Below are 21,310 nucleotides of genomic sequence, written 5' to 3'. Positions count from 1 at the left end.
GCGTGTGGGCGACGTCATCGCCCCGCGCTTAAAGAGAGCGCGGTCCAGGACGCCTGTTTTTCTCAGCGAGCAGTCCCCAGAGAGGCCGGCAGTGGATATTTCACACAAAGCATTTCTTTATTGAGCACTGAGGAAGATCCTTTTCCTTATAAAAATGATAATTTCGTGATAACGGTAGCTGAAGTGAATGGGGCACCAGCTTGGAGCTTGCGCAGCACTTCTACCCATTTTACATAGATGATCATATTACACCCTTGCAATTACTCAGGTATTATTTCCCGATTTTACAGATACGGGAACCGAGGAGCCTCAGTGCGTGTATACCTTGCCCAACAGTTATCCTGTTGGCAGCAGCTGGGATAAGCACGCGGGGAGCCTCCAATCGCTCATGGGTCCACAGGGCAAGAAGATACCCAGTCCTGAATTCATTGACCAGACTGAGCCATAGTTATTTGCCGCTCTATAGAACTTTCCCACTAGACAATGAGATTAAATTTGGTAAAATTGAAGCACAGCATCATACAGGAAAGTGCAGAAGTCGTAAGTGTACATTTCAATGAATTATTAACTTGTGAACACTGAGCTTAAAAAACAGCATGAGCAGCACTCCAGAAGCTTCCCACCCCTCTTGCTCACTGCCCTCTTCTTCCTCTAAAGGGACTACTATCCTCCAGTCTACAGATCACCACAGGTTAGTTTAGCCTATTTTGGAGTTTTATGCAAATAGAATCATAGGTATGTGTTCATTTGTATCTGGTGTCTATGCGTTCATAAAACTGTCAGTGTGCAACTTTAAAATAATGAAGGAGTTCTATATAATCTGATATGAAATACATCAGGACATATGGCTAAGTCAAAGCAAAGAAAATCAGTCACAGTGTCCAGAATGTTTTATGTGTGAATGGCTCTGAAGAATGTCTGAGGAACCTTCAAGACTTTTTAATATGGGGAAGAGACCACTGGTAAAGGTGGGGGAATGAAGAGCAAATTCTTTGTACAATGTAAACTTTTATTTTAATTTTTTAATTTGTTCATGTATTTGTGCATGGGTGCTGAGTTGCTCAGTTGTGTCCAGCTATTTTGTGGCCCCATGGACTGTAGCTAGCCAGGCCCCTCTGTCCATGGAATTTCCCAGGCAAGAGTACTAGAGTGGATTGCCATTCCCTTCTCCAGGGAATCTTCCTGACTTGGAGATCAAACCCACATCTTCTGTGTCTTCTGCATTGGCAGGCAGATTCTTTATCACCTAGCTACCTGGGAAACCCCTGTTCATGTATATATTACTTTTTCCTTACTTTTAAGTTGTAAAATCCATGCAACATACAATTTACCATCATAACTCATTACATTTTTTTAATTTGGGGTATAGTTGGTTTATAATGTGCAGTTTCACGTGTACAGCAAAGTGAATCTGTTATACATATATATATATCCACTGTTTTTAAGATTCTTCTTAACTCATTTTAAAGTGTTCAGTTCAGCAGTATTAAATACATTTGTCATATTGTGCAACAATTACCACCATCCATCTCCATAACATTTTTCACCTTATAACACTGAAATGCTGTACTCATTAAACAGTAATTTCCCATTTCCCATGTGACAGAATTTCCTTCCTTTTTATGGCTGATTTATATCCCATTATATGTACATGTACAGGCGCTTCCCTGGCGGCTCAGATGGTAAAGGGTCTGCCTACAATGCAGGAGACCAAGGTTCAGTCCCTGGGTTGGGAAGATCTCCTGAAGAAGGAAATGGCAACCCACTCCAGTATTCTTGGCTGGAAAATCCCATGGATGGAGGAACCTGGTAGGCTACAGTCCATGGGGTCGCAAAGAGTTGGACACGACTGAGCGACTTCACTTTCTTTCTTTCTATATGTACATACTACATTTTGCTTATCCATCCATCTGTTGATGAATTATTGGGTCTCTTCCACATTTTAGCTATTGTAAGCAATACTGCTGTGAACACTGGTATATAAATACCTCTTCAAGACTCTGCCTTCAATTCTCTGGGATATATAACAATATATGGGATTGGACTGGATTAAAGATTTACTGAGCATGGCCCCGCCCATCAGAGCAAGACTCAGATTCCCCACAACTAGCCCCTCCCATCAGGAGGCGTCCACAAGCCTCTTACCCTTATCCATCAGAGGGAAGACAGAATGGAAACCACAGTTACAGAAAACTAACCAAACTGATCACTTGGATCACAGCCTTGTCTAACTCAATGAAACTATGAGCCATGCTGGGTAGGGCCACTCGAGATGGATGGGTCATGGTGGAGAGTTTTGACAAAACATGGTATACTGGAGAAGAGAATGGCAAGCCACTTCAGTATTCTTGCCTTGAGAACCCCATGAATTGTATGAAGAGGCAGAAAGATATGATACTGAAGGATGAACTCCCCAGGTCGGTAGGTGCCCAATATGCTACTGGAGAGGAGTGGAGAAATAGCTCCAGGAAGAATGAAGAGGCTGAGCCAAAGCGAAAAGAACACCCATTTATGGATGTGACTGGTGATGGAAGTAAAGTCCAATGCTATAAAGAACAATATTGCATAGGGATCTGGTAAGTTAGATCCATAAATCAAGGTAAATTGAAAGTGGTCAAACAGGAGATGGCAAGACTGAACATCAACCTTTTAGGAATCAGTGAACTAAAATGGACTGGAATGGGTGAATTTAATTCAGATGACCATTATATCTACAAGTGTGGCCAAGAATCCCTTAGAAGAAATGGAGTAGCCCTCATAGTCAACAAAAGAATCTGAAATGCAGTACTTGGGTGCAATCTCAAAAATAGCAGAATGATCTCTGTTTATTTCCAAGGCAAACAATTCAGTATCACAGTAATCCAAGACTATGCCCCAACCACTAATGCCAAAGAAGCTGAAGTTGAACCGTTCTATGAAGACCTACAAGACCTTCTAGAACTAACACCCCAAAATATGTCCTTTTCATCATAGAGGACTGGAATGCAAAAGTAATAAGTCAAGAGATACTTGGAGTAACAGGCAAATTTGGCCTTGGAGTACAGAATGAAGCAGAGCAAAGACTAATAGAGGTTTTCCAAGAGAATGCACTGGTCATAGCAAACACCCTCTTCCAACAACACAAGAGAAGACTCTACACATGGACATCACCAGATGGTCAATACCGAAATCATATTGACTATATTCTTTGCAGCCCAAGATGGAGAAGCTCTATACAGTCAGCAAAAACAAGACCAGGAGCTGACTATGACTCAGATCATGAATTCCTTATTGCCAAATTCAGACTTAAATTGAAGAAAGTAGGGAAAACCACTAGGCCATTCAGGTATGACCTTAATCAAATCCCTTATACAGTGGAAGTTTCAAATAGATCCAAGGGATTAGATCTGATAGATAGAGTGCCTGAAGAACTTTGGACGGAGGTGGGTACGTTGCACAGGAGGTGACGATCAAAACCATCCCCAAGAAGAAATGCAAAAAGGCTGAATGGCTGTCTGAGGAGGCCTTATAAGTTGCTGAGAAGAGAAGAGAAGAAAAAGCAAAGGAGAAAAGGAAAGCTATGTCCATCTGAATGCAGAGTTCCAAAGAATAGCAAGGAGAGATAAGAAAGCCTTCCTAAGTAATCAGTGCAAACAAATAGAGGAAAACAATAGACTGGGAAAAACTAGAGATCTCTTCAAGAAAACTGGAGATACCAAGGGAACGTTTCATGCAAAGATGGGCACAATAAAGGATATAAATGATGTGGACCTAACAGAAGCAGAAGATATTAAGAAGAGGTGGCAAGAATACATAGAAGAACTATACAAAAAAGACCTTCATGACCCAGATAACCACGATGGTGTGATCACTCACCTAGAGCCAGACATCCTAGAATGTGCAGTCAAGTGGGTCTTAGGAAGCATCACTACGAACAAAGCTAGTGAAGGTGATGGAATTCCAGCTGAGCTATTTCAAATCCTGAAAGATGATGCTGTGAAAGTGCTGCACTCAATATGCCAGCAAATCTGGAAAACTCAGCAGTGGCCACAGGACTGGGAAAAGTCAGTTTTCATTCCAATCCCAAAGAAAGACAACGCCAAAGAATGTTCAAACTACTGCACAACTGCACTCATCTCACACGCTAGTAAAGTAATGCTCAAAATTCTCCAAGCTAGTCTTCAACAGTACGTGAACTGTGAACTTCCAGATGTTCAAGCTGGATTGAGAAAAGGCAGAGGAACCAGAGATCAAATTGCCAACATCCATTGTTGGATCATAGAAAAAGCAAGAGAATTCCAGAAAAACATCTACTTCTGCTTCATTGACTATGGCAAAGCCTTTGACTATGTGGATCACAACAAACTGTGGAAAATTCTGAAAGAGATGGGAATACCAGACCACCTTACCTGCCTCCTGAGAAATCTGTGTGCAGTTCAAGAAGCAACAGTTAGAATGGGACATGGAACAACGGACTGGTTCCAAACAGGGAAAGGAGTACGTCAAGGCTGTATATTGTCACCCTGCTTATTTAACTTATATGCAGAGTACATCATGTAGAATGCCGGACTGGATGAAGCACAAGGTGGAATGAGGATTGCAGGGAGAAACATCAATAACCTCAGATATGCAGATGACACCACCCTTATGGCAGAAAGGGAAGAGGAACTAAAAAGCCTCTTGAAGAAAGTGAAAGAGGAGAGTGAAAAGATGAGTTAAAACTCAACATCCAGAAAACTAAGATCATGGCATCCGGTTCCATCACTTCACAGCAAATAGATGGGGAAACAATGGAAACAGTGACAGACTATTTTCCTGGGTTCTAAAGTTACTGCAGATGGTGACTGCAGCCATGAAAGTAAAAGACGCTTGCTCCTCGAAAGAAAAGCTATGACAAACCTAGACAACATATTAAAAAGCAAAGACATTACTTTACCAACAAAGGTCCATCTAGTCAAAGCTGTGGTTTTTCCAGTAGACATGTATGAATGTGAGAGTTGGACCATAAAGAAAGCTGAGCACCGAAGAATTGATACTTTTGAACTGCGGTGTTGGAGAAGACTCTTGAGAATCCCTTAGACTGCAAGGAGATCAAGCCAGTCAATCCTAAAGGAAATCAGTCCTGAATATTCATTGTAAGGACTCATGCTGAAGCTGAAACTCCAATACTTTGGCCACCTGATGTGAAGACTCATTGAAAAAGACCAAGACCCTGATGCTGGGAAAGATTGAAGGCAGGAGGAGAAGAGGATATCAGAGGATGAGATGGTTGGATGACATCACTGACTCGATGGACATGAGTTTGAGCAAGCTCCAGGAATTGGTGATAGACAGGGAAGCCTAGCATGCTGCAGTCTATGGGTTTGCAAACAGTCAGACATGACTGAGAGACTGAACTGAACTGACTGATGGGATTGCTGGATCATATTAAAATTCTGCTTTTGATTATTTTAAGAACAGCCATACTCTTTTCCATAGTGGATGCGTTATTTTTCATTCCCAACAACAGTGCACAAGGATTCCAGTTTCTCCACAGCCTCACCACCCTGGTTATATTCTGTTTTTGTTTTGTATTATAGCCATCCTAATGAGTATGATATCATAGCTCATCATTGGTTTGATTTGCATTTCTGCAGTGATTCATGATGTTGCATAGCTTTTAATTTGCTTATTGGCCACTTGTATATCTTCTTTGGGTAAATGTCTATTCAATTCCTTTACCCATTTTTTCAAGTTTCTTTTTAAAAATTATTCACTTGTTTATTTATTATTTTTGGCTGTGCTGGGTCTTTGTTGCTGTGCGCAGGCTTTCTCTTTGCGGCAGGTGGGGGCTACTCTCTTGCTGCAGTGTGCAGGCTTCCCATTGTGCTGACTTCTTCTGTGGAGCACAGGCTCTAGGCGCTCAGGCTTCAGTAGTTGCAACACAGGGGCTCACTAGTTGTGGCTTGCAGGCCCTAGAGCACAGGCTCAGTAGTTGTGGCACACCAGCTTAGTTGCTCCAAGGCATGTGGGATCTTCCTGGACAAGGGATTGAACCCTGTGTCCCCTGCATTGGTGTAGATTGCTATCCACTGTGCCACCAGGGAAGTGCTTTTGATATGTTACTTTTTAAAATGAAATATGAAATGGAAATAAAAAAGTATTTGCATAACAAACCCCTGAGTCTTAGAAGTGCCAGGGTCCTGCTTGTGACGAGTCCTCAGGACTCTTGTCAGCAGGACGACAGTGCTGGAGAAAGAGTGCCTGAGGAAGGGCCCCCAAAGTACATTCTGTTAAAGGTCATTTGACACCTTTGTTAGTTATCAGTTGACCTCATGTGTATGAATTTATTTCTGGACCCTCTGTCCCATTGATCTATATGTCAATACCACATGGTCTTATTCATTGTAGTTTTCTCTATCTTGAAATCAGATAATGTAAGTCCTTTTTTGTTCTTTTTAAAATTGTTTTGAAAAATCTGGTTTGTTTCACTTCCATACAATTTGGGGATCAGCTTTTCCATATCTACAAAGAAACCTCTTGGAATTTTGATTGGTTTTGCATGGAATCTATAGGTCAATTTGAGGACAGTTAACATCTTAACATAATGTCTTCTGATCCATAAGTGTCTCTCCTCATATTAGGTCTTTAAAATTTTATTATTATTGTTACTGAAATATAATTGGTTTACAGTATTGTGTTAGCTTCTGGTATACAGCAAAATGATTCAGTTATATATACATATATGTACATATATGTAAGTATATATTCTTTTCTAGATTCTTTTTCATTGTTTATAGTTTCCTGTGCTATACAGTACGACCTTGTTATTACTTTATAATAGTAGTTTATATTTGCCAGTCACAAACTCCTAATTTATTCCCCCCTTTCCCCCTTTGGTAACCATAGGTTTGTTTTGTGTTTCTGTTTTGTAAATAAGTTAATTTGTATTATATTTTAGATTCTACATATAAGTGATATCATATGATATTTGTCTTTGCTGAATTACCTCACTTAATATGATAGTCTCTAGGTTCATCTGTGTTGCCGCATTATTTCATTCATTTTTATGACTGAGTAGTATTCCATTGTGTGTGTGTATATGTGTGTATGTGTGTGTGTGTGCGTGTGTGTGCTCAGACATTGTGGGCTCAGACGTGACTGACTCATTGCAACTCCATGGACTGTAGTCCTCTAGCTCCTCTGTCCATGGGATTTCCCAGGCAAGAATATTGGAGGGGGTTGCCATTTCCTGCTCCAGGGGATCATCCTGATCCAGGAATCCAACCCGCATCTCCTGTGTCTTCTGCCTTGCAGGTGGATTCTTTACCACTAACGCCACCTGGGAAGCCAGTATGAAGTGAAAATGAAAGTCGCTCAGTTGTGTCCCACCTTTTGCAACCCCATGGACTGTACAGTCCATGGAATTCTCCAGGCCAGAATACTGGAGTGGGAAGCCTTTCCCTTCTCCAGGGGATCTTCCCAACCCAGGGATCAAACCCAGGTCTCCCACCTTGCAGGCAGATTCTTTCACTAATGCCACCTGGAAAATCTATATATATAGGACCAAATCTTGATGGATATTTAGGTTGCTTCTGTGTCTTGCCTATTGTAAGTAGTGCTGCTGTGAAGATTGGGATGCATGTTACAACATTATTTCTGTTTTATGTTTTTTGGTGTTTTGCCCATGAGGCCTTTGGGATTTTAGCTCCCTGACTGGGGATCAAACCCATACCCCCTGCCTTGGGAGGTGAAGTCTTAACCACTGAACCACCAGGGAAGTCCCTGTGATGCATAAATCTTTTCAAGTTAGAGTTTTCTCTGGATGTATGTCTAGGAGTGAGATAAATTTTATTACTTTTGAAAGTTATTGGTGTATAGGTTTAGAGTCTTCCATCAGGTTTATCCCTAAATAATTCATATTTTTGGTGCTACTATCAATAGTATTGTTTCTCTAATTTAAACTTTAATTATTCATTTTCAATAGATAGAAATAAAATTGATTTTAAAAAAATAATAGATTTTATAGTTAGAGCAGATTTAGGTTTACAGAAAAATTGGGCAGAAAATAACAAAGTTCCCCTATACCTCCATAAACTCCCACCCTTCCTTGCTGCAATTTCCTCAGTTCTTAACATTTTGCATTACTGTATGCATATGTTACAACTGATGAACCAATATTGATACATTATTATTAACTAAGGCCTATAGGTTGCATTGATTCCTCTGTGGCTCAGCAGAAGAGAATCCACCTGCCAATGCAGGACAGGCAGGAGATGGGGATTGGATCCCTGGGTTGGGAAGATCCTGGAGGAGGGTATGACAACCCACTCCAGTATTCTTGCCTGGAAAATTCCATGGACTGAGGAGCCTGGTGGGCCACAGTCCATAGGGTCACAGAGAGTCAGACACGACTGAAGCAACTGAGCACAGTGTAGCACGTAGGTTACATTAGGGTTCACTTTTTCTGTTTTACTTTCTGTGGGTTTTTGACAAATGCATAATGTATCCACCATTACAGTATCATTCAGAATAGTTTATGGCCTTAAACAAATTCCATGTTTCCACATATTCATTCCTCCCTCCCCCCCCTTTTTTTTTTACTGTCTGTATGATTTTGCCTTTATACATAATGTCATATAGTTGGAATCATGCAGTGTGTAGTCTTTTCAGGTTGGCTTCTCTCACTTAGTATTATGCATTTAAGGCTCCTCCATACCTTTTTGTAACTCAACAGACTCATTTCTTCTGTTCCTAAATAGTATTCCATTGTGTGGATGTATTGCTTTTTTTTTTCTTCACTGCACCCCTCAGCACTCGAAACTTCAACTTCCCCAACCCGGGATCGAACTTGTGCCCTTTGTGTTGGGAGCACAGAGTCTTAACCCCTGGACCACCAGGGAACTCCCTTGCAGTTTGTTTATCCATTCATCTATGGAAGGACATCAAGTTGCTTCCAATTTTTGGCAATTATGAATAAAGCTGTGATAAACATTCATGTGCAGCTTTTTACGTGGATATGCAATTTCAACTCATTTGTTTAAGTACCTCAGAATATAACTGATGGATGGTAAGCCTATGTTTAGCTTTGTAAGAAATTGCTAAACATTGTTGCAAAGTGGTTGTTACCAGTGTTGCATTTCCATCAGTAATGAATGAGAGTTCCTGTTTCTCCACATCCTCTACAGCATTTGATGTTGTCAGTGTTTTGGACTGTAGCCATTCTAATTAATAGGTGTGTGGTGGCATCTCATTGTTGTTTTATTTGTAATTTCTTACTCTTGCCTGGAAAATCCCATGGACGGAGGAGCCTGGTAGGCTGCAGTCCATGGGGTCGCTAAGAGTCGGACACGACTGAGCGACTTTACTTTCACTTTTCCCTTTCATGCACTGGAGGAGGAAATGGCAACCCACTCCAGTATTCTTGCCTGGAGAATCCCAGGGACGGGGGAGCCTGGTGGGCTGCCATCTATGGGGTCGCACAGAGTCGGACATGACTGAAGCGACTTAGCAGCAGCAGCAGCAACAATGACATATGATGTTGCACATCTTTCATATGAATATTTGCTACCTGTGTAGTGTAGCAGATATGGTGAGGTGTCTGTTCAGGTTTTGCCCATTTTTAAATTGAGTTGTTTTCTTGTTGAGTTTTAAGAACTCTTTGTATATTTTAGATGCAAGTCCTTTATTACATGTGTGTTTGCAAATATTTTCTCCTGGTTTGTAGCTTGTCTTTTTATTCTCTTAGTACAATTGGTTTTAAAAACATTGTGTCCTGCTGCCCTGCTAAACTCATTTATTTTTTCTTAGGAATTCTTAGATTTTTTTGCCTAGATAATCAAGTCAACTAAGAATAAAGACAGTTTTACTTCTTCCTTTCTAATCTGTATGCCTTTTATTTCTTTTTATTGCCTTATTGTATGGGTAGACCCTTTAGGACAAAGTTGAATGGGAGTGGTAAGAATGGACATCCTTGTTTTGATCCTGAGATTAGGGAGAAAGCATTCAATCTTTTACCATTTTGTTGGTGATGATGTTACTTGAGGTCTTTCATAGATTCTCTTTATCAAACTGAGAAAATTCTCTTTGTTTTCTAGTTAATGGGAGTTTTATCCTAAATGGATTTTGGCTGGTTTGGTTGGTTGGTTTAGTCGCTAAGTTGTGTTAAGTATGTTAACAGTTAAGACTATTGCAACCCCATGGACTGTAGCCTGCCAGGCTCCTCTGTCCATGGGATTCTCCAGGCAAGAGTACTAGAGTGGGTTGCCATTTAGCTTTCATCAAGTGCCTTTTCTTTAATATGGAGCTTTTTTCTTTTTTAAAAAAGAAAAGTGCTTTCTGTCTTACAGAACTATTAAGGTTATTTATTTCTTCTTGAGGAAGCTCTATTAGTTTGTGTTAAGGAATCTGTACATTTTATCTAGTTGTTGAATCTATTGGCAGAAAGTTTTTTAAAATAATTGTCCACTTATCTTCTTTAAAATCTGTAGTATCTCTAGTAATGTCTACTTTCTCATTCCTGATATTGTTAATATGCTTTCTGTCTTTTTCTCTGATCAGTCTGGCTAGAGTTTTATATTTTATTGATTTTCTCAAAGAACCAGATTTTTGCTTCATTGATTTTCCCCCCAGTGGTTTTTATGTTTTTAAAAGGTTATAAAAACAACAGCAAAGAAAAAAGAAACATACATAGCCTGCAAAACTTGAAATATTTTCTATCTGGCTCTTTACAGAAAAGATTTATTGATTCTTACTCCATACTAGAATGACTATATAAATATAGATGTTGTTGAACTAAAAGAAGTAGACTGCCAGTGATTTCTCCAGGAAAAAGAAAAAAAGAAAAGGGGTTTGTTTATTTTGGGATCCACAGAGAATTCCAATTTGGGGTCTTCAATCATGGTGTGCTACGGATAAGTCCCCGCATGGCAAGAGAGGGAGAACTCTTTCATAAAGGAGAAAAGCAAATTGGGGGAGGCTATAGCAAACAAAGAATCCATGGCTTCTCACTGGCTGAGCCCTTGCCAGAAATGAAGAGGAACTGTTTCTTTTTCCTGTTGGGCTCTGAGAGTAAGAGCTCCCCCTTGTGGTCTCTCAACTCTAAATAGAGTTGAGGTTTCTGTTTATTAATTTCTTACAATATTTTTCTGTCATACCTTGGTACTTAACAATTCTGCCTGGAAATAAGAGACTCGAGAGAAAGTCTGTTGATCATGTAACAGCACCTTGTAGGTCACACCTCGTGTCCTATGGTGTCCTCAGGTTGCAAAGCAACCCGTATTTTCTTCCTGTGGTGATGTGAGCAGATAGAAGGAAAAGGAGGGGTAAGTGGGAGAGGAGGTGGTGAAGATTTTGGTAATGACTTGTTGGGATTCAACAGTGGCCTCTTATTTCACCAGCACTGAAGTGAAGATGGGATGCTGCTGGTTGGTGTCTGCTGCGGCAGTAGAGGTGGGCCAGCTGCCCAGGTTTGGGGATGTATTTGAGAATCAAACAGAGGATTTGCTCATGGATTGGATGCATGGTGAAAGAGAAAGAGAGGAGTCTGGGGTGTACTCTGGATTTTGGCCTGAACAAGTAGAAGGATTGATTTGTTGCTGAGATGGGGGAAAGTGGCAGGAGTGGGCCATAGGACTTGAAAGATGGATGCTTGTGCATCTTGAGTTTGAAGCTAGCTATTGCTTTGGTTTTATTGACCCTCAGCATTGTGTGAAATCTCCTTGGTTACAGTCCCCCAGAGGACTCCATCTCCAACCCACATCCAGCGCACACCCAGGCCCTTCCAGGGTCTTGCTTGATTGAAGCCTCCCCAATCTCTTGCCCAGGTCTTTTCCACCTCTGGGTATTTAAGTAAAGTCCAATTCTGTAAAGAGCAATATTTCATAGGAACCTGGAATGTTAATTCCGTGAATAAAGGCAAATTGGAAGTGGTCAAACAGGAGATGGCAAGAGTGAAGATCAACATTTTGGGAATCAGCGAACTAAAATGGACTGGAATGGGTGAATTTAACTCAGATAACCATTATATCTACTATTGTGGGCAAGAATCCCTTAGAAGAAATGGAGTAGCCATCATAGTCAACAAAAGATTCCAAAATGCAGTACTTGGGTGCAATCTCAAAAACAACAGAATGATCTCTGTTCGTTTCCAAGGCAAACCATTCAATATGGTTTGTAATCCAAGTCTATGCCCTGACCAGTAATGCTGAAGAAGCTGAAGTTAAACAGTTCTATGAAGACCTTCTAGAACTAACACCCCCAAAAGATGTCCTTTTCATTATAGGGGACTGGAATGCAAAAGTAGGAAGTCAAGAAATACCTGAAATAACGGGCAAATTTGGCCTTGGAGTACAGAATGAAGCAGGGCAAAGGCTAATAGAGTTTTGTCAAGAGAACGCACTGGTCATAGCAAATACTCTCTTCCAACAACACAAGAGAAGACTCTACACATGGACCTCACCAGATGGTCAACATCGAAATCAGATTGATTATATTCTTTTCAGCCAAAGATGGAGAAGTTCTATACAGTCAGCAAAAACAAGACCAGGAGCTGACTGTGGCACAGACCATAAACTCCTTATTGCCAAATTCAGACTTAAATTGAAGAAAGTAGGGAAAACCACTAGACCGTTCAGGTATGACCTAAATCAAATCTCTTATGATTATACAGTGGAAGTGACAAATAGATTCAAGAGATTAGATCTGATAGAGTGTCCAACTATGGACAGAGGTTCACATCATTGTACAGGAGGCAGGGATCAAGACCATCCCCAAGGAAAAGAAACGCAAAAAGGCAAAATGGTTGTCTGAGGAGGCCTTACAAATAGCTGTGAATAGAAGAGAAGCAAAAGGCAAAGGAGAAAAGGAAAGATGCACCCATTTGAATGCAGAGTTCCAAAGAATAGCAAGGAGAGATAAGAAAGTCTTCCTCAGCCATCAATGCAAAGAAATAAAGGAAAACAATAGAATGGGAAAGTCTAGAGATCTCTTCAAGAAAATTAGAGATACCAAGGGAACATTTCAAGCAAAGATGGGCACAATAAAGGACAGAAATGGTATGGCCCGAACAGAAGCAGAAGATGTTAAGAAGAGGTGGCAAGAATACACAGAAGAACTAAACAAAAAAGATCTTCATGACCCAGATAATCACGATGGTGTGATCACTCACCTAGAGCCAGAGATCCTGGAATGGGAAGTCAAGTGGGCCTTAGGAAACATCCTACGAACAAAGCTAGTGGAGGTGATGGAATTCCAGCTGAGCTATCTCAGATCCTAAAAGATGATGCTGAGTGAAAGTGAGTGAAAGTGCTGCACTCAATATGCCAGCAAATTTGGACAACTCAGCAGTGGCCACAGGACTGGAAAAGGTCAGTTTTCATTCCAATCCCAAAGAAAGACAATGCCAAAGAATGCTCAAACTACCGGGCAGTTGCACTCATCTCACACACTGGTAAAGTAATGCTCAAAATTCTCCAAGCCAGGTATCAACAGTATGTGAACCGTGAACTTCCAGATATTCAAGCTGGATTTAGAAAAGGCAGAGGAACCAGAGATCGAATTGCTAACATCCGTCGGATCATCAAAAAAGCAAGAGAGTTTCAGAAAAACATCTGCTTCATTGACTATGCCAGAGCCTTTGACTGTGTGGATCACAACAAACTGTGGAAAATTCTTCAAGAGATGGGAATACCAGACCACCTGACCTGCCTCTCGAGAAACCTGTATGCAGGTCAAGAAGCAACAGTTAGAACTGGACATGGAACAACAGACTGGTTCCAAATAGGGAAAGGAATACATCAAGGCTGTATATTGTCACCCTGCTTATTTAACTTATATGCAGAGTACATCATGAGAAATGCTGGGCTTGAGGAAGCACGAGCTGGAATCAAGATTGACAGGAGAAATATCAATAACCTCAGATATGCAGATGACACCACCCTTATGGCAGAAAGTGAAGAAGAACTAAAGAGCCTCTTGATGAAAGTGAAAGAGGAGAGTGAAAAAGTTGGCTTAAAACTCAACATCCAGAAAACTAAGATCATGGCATCCAGTCCCATCACTTCATGGGAAATAGATGGGGAAACAGTGGAAAACAGTGACAGACTTTATTTTTTTTGGATTCCAAAATCACTACAGATGGTGACTTCAGCTATGAAATTAAAAGATTCTTGCTCCTTGGAAGAAAAGTTATGACCAACCTAGACAGCATATTAAAAAGCAGAGACATTACTTTGCCAACAAAGAACCATCTAGTCAAGGCTATGTTTTTTCCACTAATCATGTATGGATGTGAGAGTTGGGCTATAAAGAAGGCTGAGCACCGAAGAATGGATGCTTTTGAACTGTGGTGTTGGAGAAGACTCTTGAGAGTCCCTTGGACTGCAAGGAGGTCCAACCAGTCTATCCTAAAGGAAATCAGTCCTGAATATTCATTGGAAGGACTGATGCTGAAGCTGAAACTCCAATACTTTGGCCACCTGCTGTGAAGAACTGACTCTTTTGAAAAGACCCTGATGCTGGGAAAGATTGAAGGCAGGAAGAGAAGGGTACGGCAGAGGATGAGATGGCTGGATGGCATCACCGACTCAATGGACAAGAGTTTGAGTAAACTCCAGGAGCTGGTGATGGAGAGGGAGGCCTGGCGTGCTTGCAGTCCATGGGGTCACAAAGAGTCAGACACGACTGAGCGACACACTTGCAGTATTTGCATTCGTAGGGTGAATGTTCTCTTTCTACAGGAGATTTTAGGTCATTTAGGGGCCACTGTGTTTCCTCTCCACCAAGACAATTGGCAGAAGCTAGAGAATCAGTGCTTGGGCTTAGGACTTCTTTTTATATTTGTCGGAATTTGAAGTTGGACATTTTCTGTCTTCCAGTTATGCTTAGGATGTGAGTTTTGTGTTGTGGTATATGTTCTTTTTGTTGTTTTGGGGTTTTTTTTTTTTGAAGATATTTTAGGGAAATAACATTTTTGCTGCTGCAGTTACCTCCTGTTATGGGTTGAATTGTGTCCCCACCCCAGACTTATATGTTGATGTCCTAACCACCAGTACTTCAGAAATGAGGTACATTAGGGTAGACTATAATTCAATATGACTGGTGTCCTTATAAGAAGAGAAACTTTGGACACAGATGATTATAGAGGGAAGTCACAAGGAGAAGACAGCTGCCTACAAGCCAGGTTGAGAGGCCTCAGAAAGAACCAACTCTGTCTCAGACTTCTGGTCCCCGGAACTATTAGATAATAGACTGATGTTGTTTAACCTCACCATTTTGTGGAACTTCGTTAGGGCAGCCCCAACAATCCAGTACATCTGAGCTACTCAGAATTCAACTCTATAACTTTTTCTATAACTTCCCCCTCTACCCTATCCCCTCCTCAGATTTCTTCCATCCTATCACTGCATACAAAGCAGGACTGGCTACATAACTTGTAGGACCCAGTGTATAATGAAAATGCGGGAAGAAAAGTACAGTTAAGAGTGCTAAAATATAAAGACAGTTTTCCCCTTTGGAAATACTTTAATACTTATGAAATGTAATAGGGGAAATAGTGACATATGAGCGACAGCATCAACTTATATTTTTATTTATAACATTTTTGGTGGTGCTTTAAAGAAGAGGGCAGCAGAGGATGAGATGGTTAGATAGCATCATGATAGTGGACATGAGCCTGAACAAACTCCAGGAGATAGTGGAGGACAGGGAAGCCTGGTGTATTGTAGTCCACGAGGTCGCAAAGAGTTGGACATGACTTAGGGACTGAACAACAACAACAATTCTATTATGTGATGCAATAAATAACGATACTTTTGTAATGTGATATGTTGATTTGTCCTAAGATTTTTCTGGCTACTCTAGCTACTTGCAGTTCATTTAAGTTGATTTAATTTAGTTTTTGTCACTTGCAGCTGAAGAGTTCTGGTTGCCTCCAGGAGGCGGTACCTGGGGATGAAGGAAGGCAGTGCAGAACCCAAGGAAGTGAGTGGAGAGGCTGTTGCCTTAAGGTGGCCTCTCCCTTTCCCGTCCTGGCCCATAGACACCACCCTCCCCCTTCCCACTGTGGACCTGCCCAGCACCTTGCTTCCGTTTCCGGGTGTGACGTCACAGACCGTCGGTTCTGAAGCATCCTGGAGTTAAAGGCTGTTCTGTCTGAAGTGTCTTGCGAGACTGCTTCTCTGTAATGGTACACAGACTATGGCAAAGAAGAGAGCAGCAGAGACCCTCTTCTTTGTTCTCTTGCTGGATTATTGGCAAGGTGCAGAGCCTCACCCTTTCCATCCGACCACAGGTACCGCCCCCGGTGTATTGTGGCAGGTGGAGATGCGTGTGAAGACTCACCGTGAGCCTGAATCAGGCAGCAGACGGTGCTCGCCTCCGATGGGTACTGGAGGGAACGCAGGGTTTCTCCTCGCTCTACGCGCTTGACCTCCCCGGATCTACCTTAGGGATTCTTTGCAAAGGAGAAAGGAGAAATTTTTAACAGTATTCCTAACTTTGCACCCTACTCAAAATCCAGAGCTCCGTGCGAGAGTAGCATACTTGCACGTTTTAACTTTTCTTGTGAAAAATTTCAAACATATACAGAAGGAGAGAGATTAGTATTAATATAATGAACCTATATGTGCTAATCAGTCACGTCTTGTTTTGTCTATCCCCTCATATATACACACACACACTATATTTTATTTTTAAAATTATTATTTTTCACACTTTGTTTTTTTCTTAATTTATTTATTTTTGATTGAAGGATAATTGCAACATTATGTTAGTTTCTGCCATATATCAACATGGATCAGCCATAAGTCTACATTTTGTCCCCTCCCTCTTGAGCCTGTCTACCACTTCTCATCCCATCCACCTTTCTAGGTTGTCATGGAGCCTGGATTTGAGTTCCCTGAGTCTTATAGCAAATTCCCACTGGCTATTCACACACTGTACTTTAAACAACAGCTTGATATATTAGTCACATAACATAAAATACACCCTTTACAGTGTATATTCATAGGGTTGTGAACCACCACTATCTAATTTTAGAACATTTTCATCACCCCCCAAAGTAATATCGTACCCACTTGCTATCAATCCCCATCCCCCATTTTCCACAGCCCCTAGCAACCACTAACCCACTGTCTGTCCTACGGATTTGTCTATTCTGGGCATTTGTATATGGAATCACACACTGTATGGTCTTTTGTGACTGGTTTGTTTCATTTAACACGTTTTCAGGGTTCATCCACATGGTAGCATGCCTCAGGAATTCATTCCTTTTTATGGCTGAATAATATTTCATTGCATGGACTTACCCCATTTGGTTGATCCATTTATTAGTTGATGGACGTTTGGGTTGTTTCCACCTTTTGATTGTCTGAATAGTGCTGTTATGAACATCTTATGAATGTGGGTTTTTCAAAATGAACATTAGATTTCCATGCTCTACTTTTAGGATCTTACTGCAATTGGAGGCACTTGTGCTACTTACTAAACTGATTGGCTGACCACATTCTGGAACATTCTCTCAATGTAAAGAAATTGGGTCTGTGGAGAAAAGCAGTAGACACAATCCTTATGATAGAGGAAACTACATTACTGTTTTCCAAAATTTGAGCAGAACAAGAGTACAAAACAGTGTCATCTATCATGAGGGACAGAGGTACATTATACAGCAGTCAATCAAGGGTGACTTCAAGGAAAGGGAAGATAGTAACTCCTCTTGTCCTTGTTGTTGTTCAGTCACTGAGTCCTATCTGACTCTTTGTGACCCCATGGATTGCAGCACGCCAGGCTCCTCTGTCCTCCACCATCTCCCCTATTTTCTTCAAATTTATATCCATTGAGTCGCTGATACTGTCTAACCATCTCATTCTCTGCCAGCTCCTTCTCCTGCCTTCAATCTTTCCCAGCATCAGGGTCTTTGCTAATGAGCCAGCTCTTCGCATCAGGTGGCCAGAGTATTGGAGCTTCAGCTTCAGCATCCATCCTTTCAATGAATATTCAGGGTTGATTTCCTTTAGGACTGACTGGTTTGATCTCCTTGCAGTCCAAGGGACTCTCAACAGTCTTCTCCAGCACCACAATTTGAAAGCATCAGTTCTTTAGCGATCAGCCTTCTTTACTGTCCAACTCTCACATGCATACGTGACTACTGGAAAAACCATAACTTCGACTATAGGGATCTTTGTTGGCAAAGTGATGTCTCTGCTTTTTTTTTTTTTTTTTGATGTCTCTGCTTTTTAATACACTGCCTGGGTTTGTCATAGCTTTCCTTCCAAGAAGCAATCATCGTTTAATTTTGTGGCTACAGTCACTTTAAAAACCAAGGGTTTTTGTGAACAAATATTTTACTGCATGGGCTTACTTACACTTCCACCTTATTGATTCTTAGTGATTCACAACTATCTCAGCAAGAGAAAAATTTTTGTTCCCTTCATTCACCAAAAAGCCATCATATCCATGCACTATTAACCACTAATTAGCAATTTCCCTGTAGAGTGGAAACCTGTTGTGTGCACATAAACTCAGTGTCTCTGCAGACTGTGAGGAAACCAGTGTTGTTTTGGTTTTGAGGTAAAAGTTCAGATTCTTGAGGAAACTTCATGAATACTCTGTGGAACTCAGAACGGGGGCGGGGGGTGGGGGCGCTGTGGCCTAAAACGCTTTCATTAAAGCACAAGTTTCTCTTCCCGGATGGGTTTGCCCACTCCTCAGGGGCCAGAAAAAAGGGCTGACCTTGAATCAGGAAAACGTGCCACAGACATCATGACCTCCAAAAAGAAAAGCCTGATATTGTAGCTCAAAGGGCTTCCACAGTGGCTCAGTGGTAAAGAATCTGCGTGCAAAGCAGGAGATGTGGGTTCAATCCCTGAGTCCGGAAAATTCTCTGGAGGAGAAAATGGCAACCTACTCTAGTATTCTTGCCACAGAAATCCCATGCACAGAGGAGCCTGGAGGGCTACAGTCTGTAGGGTCGCCAAGAGTCGAACATGACTGAGGGACTGAGCACACACACATATAGCTCAAAATCTCTCCAGGTCACTAGTCTTTTTGCACCATTAATTCATGTCCTTGATGTAGCCACATGTGGGTCAACAGGAGTCTTAACACCCATCCATGCTGTCCTAGGGGAGATGGCTGACCTGGTCCATCTCTGTTTTCATCTTCATTTTTTCAATCCTGAATGACAACATCAGGAATTCCTTGTATTTATCAAGTCAAGTCAGGATGACCTTAGGCCCTTAATCCCCTCCTAAATACAAAATCCTCAGTGAGGATCAGTGCAGAGTATGCAGCAGGATTGTTCCCTTTGTTCCAAAACAAGAAAGCATCACATTTCCAGAATGGTCAGGCACTGCCCATTGACCTCATTACTTGTGGAGGGGAGAGTTTCTGTTGAATATCTCCCGAGACGTGTGTCCATCTGTCTCCGTTCCTCCCGAAGCTGAGTACTGAGCATACCCTTGCTTGGAACCAGCTCTGTTGACTGTCGTCCATCATAGATAATAGAGTTGGGATGAGGGGCGAGCATTCTCAGTCTGAAGGTCACAGTGGTGAATTTCCTCCCCCTCCCCACAGCCCTCCTGTGGTCCGCATCTTTCCCTCCTAGCCTCAGACGAGAAAACCACATCCCACAGAACCTCACTGCCCACTGTTCAAATGTCATACCAGAACCCAAGTCCAGTGCTCTTCCCCTAGAGCAGGCCAAGTGCAGGATTCTCCTCTCAGAATACCATCTAAGAGAGTGTCAATTTCAAAAGAATCACATGCAGCTCCTAAGTGAAAGATTGACTCACAGCTGAGGCTTATTTTCCCCACAGGTTCAAATACTGAATTTTCATCAAATTCAAAAATTTTGGACAAAGGTCTGGCTAAACTATTTGGTAAGTACCTCTCTCACATGAAACGGTCAGGCTGTATTTGAAGAGTCTCGTGCTCGTCCGTGGTGGTCTCCTAGATAACCTGTCCCTGCTGCTGCTCTGATGGAAAGGAAAGTGCTTTGCCTTGAAGCTAGGACAGATTTTCTAGATATCAGAATCTCAAGAAATTAAATAAATTACTGAAGAGAAACAGTTGGAAAGGATTGTGCTCTATGGGGTCTATGAAGCAGCAGCAGGGCCCCCGTCTGGGAACTGTACTGGAAATGCAGTGTCAGACCCCAGCTGAGACCAGCTGTGTCCATCTGTTCAGGGGATTTTTGCTTGTGTTAGGGATGGGCAGGGCTTCCCGGGTGGCACAGTGGTAAAGAATCCATCTGCCAAGCAGGAGACACAAGTTCAATCCCTGGGTTGGGAAGATCCTCTGGAGAAGGAAATGGCAACCCACTCCAGTATTCTTGCCTGGAAAAATCCCATGGACAGAGGAGCCTGGTGGGCTATAGTCCATGGGGTCACAGAGAGTCGGATGTGACTGAGCACAGCACACAGAGATGGGCAAGGCCCCACAGCCAAGATAATCCTTCTTCTAGATACTCAGCCCTTAGTGCACATGAGAATCCCCTGGGGAGATTGTTAGAAAGGGACACCCAGGCCCACCTCCAGTAATCAGATTCCTTGGTGTAGGGTGAGACCCTTGCATGAGCAGTTTTCTAAACCCTTCAAGGGATTCTGTGCTGGAACTTACTCGTCCACTCCAGGCCTCTCACTTAATATTCGGGAAAATCTGAGGTCCAGGGAAGTCATCTTTAGCAGAGAGCTGAGACTGATGAAAAACTTTAAAAATCACAGTCCTCTGCTGAAAGAAGCCATCTAGCTTCTAGAGACATGGTTCCTCTCCGGCGGCTGTGTCATCGTGAGTGGACACCGAGAGGCATCTTTGGTCTGAGATAGAGCTCCCAGGTGTGTCAGTGTTGCTGCCTCCTCTGCGTTAGGAGCTGTTAGGTGTTCTGATCACCGAGCAATGCCTTCCAGCCCTGCTTGGAAGGGGGACTTCTGTCTACACGAGGTGTGGATTGTTTTTCCTGTCTCATGTCAGGAATTCTGAGTTTGGCCTTTTTCCATGTGTGCTATTAAAGAAGCTTCATTAAATCTTCACTAACTGTCTGGCTGATTGATCCATGGTCTGTGACCATGATTGAGGGGCTTTCCCCATGGCTCAGCGGTAAGGAATTCACCTGCCAATGCAGGAGAGGGGAGTTCAATCCCTGGGTTGGGAAGATCCCCTGGAGGAGGAAATGGCAACTCTCTCCATCTCCAGTATTCTGGCCTGGAAAATCTTATGGACCGAGGAGCCTGGCGGGCTACAGTCCGTGGGGTCCCAAAAGAGTTGGACGTGACTTAGCAACTAGACAACAACAACCTTGTTTTTCTTTTTCTAGTAACTTAAAAAAATTTTTTTTATTATTATTTGAAAATATTTT

At 42.0% G+C, this 21,310-nt stretch overlaps 1 protein-coding gene across 29 annotated transcripts in view; it reads left to right on the top strand.

Annotated features, from left to right (window-relative positions):
- C4H2orf92 (chromosome 4 C2orf92 homolog) overlaps positions 1 to 21,310 on the top strand; it is an 82,167-nt gene that overhangs the window by 21,719 nt on the left and 39,138 nt on the right. For 10 of the 29 annotated variants that reach the window (XR_014051917.1, XR_014051913.1, XM_081484578.1 and 7 more), the window contains exons 1-2: positions 16,091 to 16,249; positions 19,773 to 19,835. Coding sequence is in view for 23 of the 29 variants with exons in the window: in XM_081484578.1 (XP_081340704.1) it covers positions 16,156 to 16,249; positions 19,773 to 19,835 (157 nt within the window). In the remaining 6 variants the exon portion in view is untranslated. Of the gene's footprint in view, positions 1 to 19; positions 269 to 290; positions 541 to 657; positions 692 to 16,090; positions 16,250 to 17,555; positions 17,612 to 19,772; positions 19,836 to 21,310 lie in introns of those variants that run through there. The other 19 variants (XR_014051918.1, XR_014051916.1, XM_081484582.1 and 16 more) reach the window with 5 other exon arrangements.

This window comes from Giraffa tippelskirchi, chromosome 4 (genome assembly GCF_054371585.1).
Source record: "Giraffa tippelskirchi isolate mGirTip1 chromosome 4, T2T-mGirTip1v1.2.pri, whole genome shotgun sequence".
Classification (NCBI taxonomy): domain Eukaryota; kingdom Metazoa; phylum Chordata; class Mammalia; order Artiodactyla; family Giraffidae; genus Giraffa; species Giraffa tippelskirchi.
Note: the sequence above shows the minus strand (reverse complement) of the source record. Positions and strands in the feature narration are given on the sequence as shown.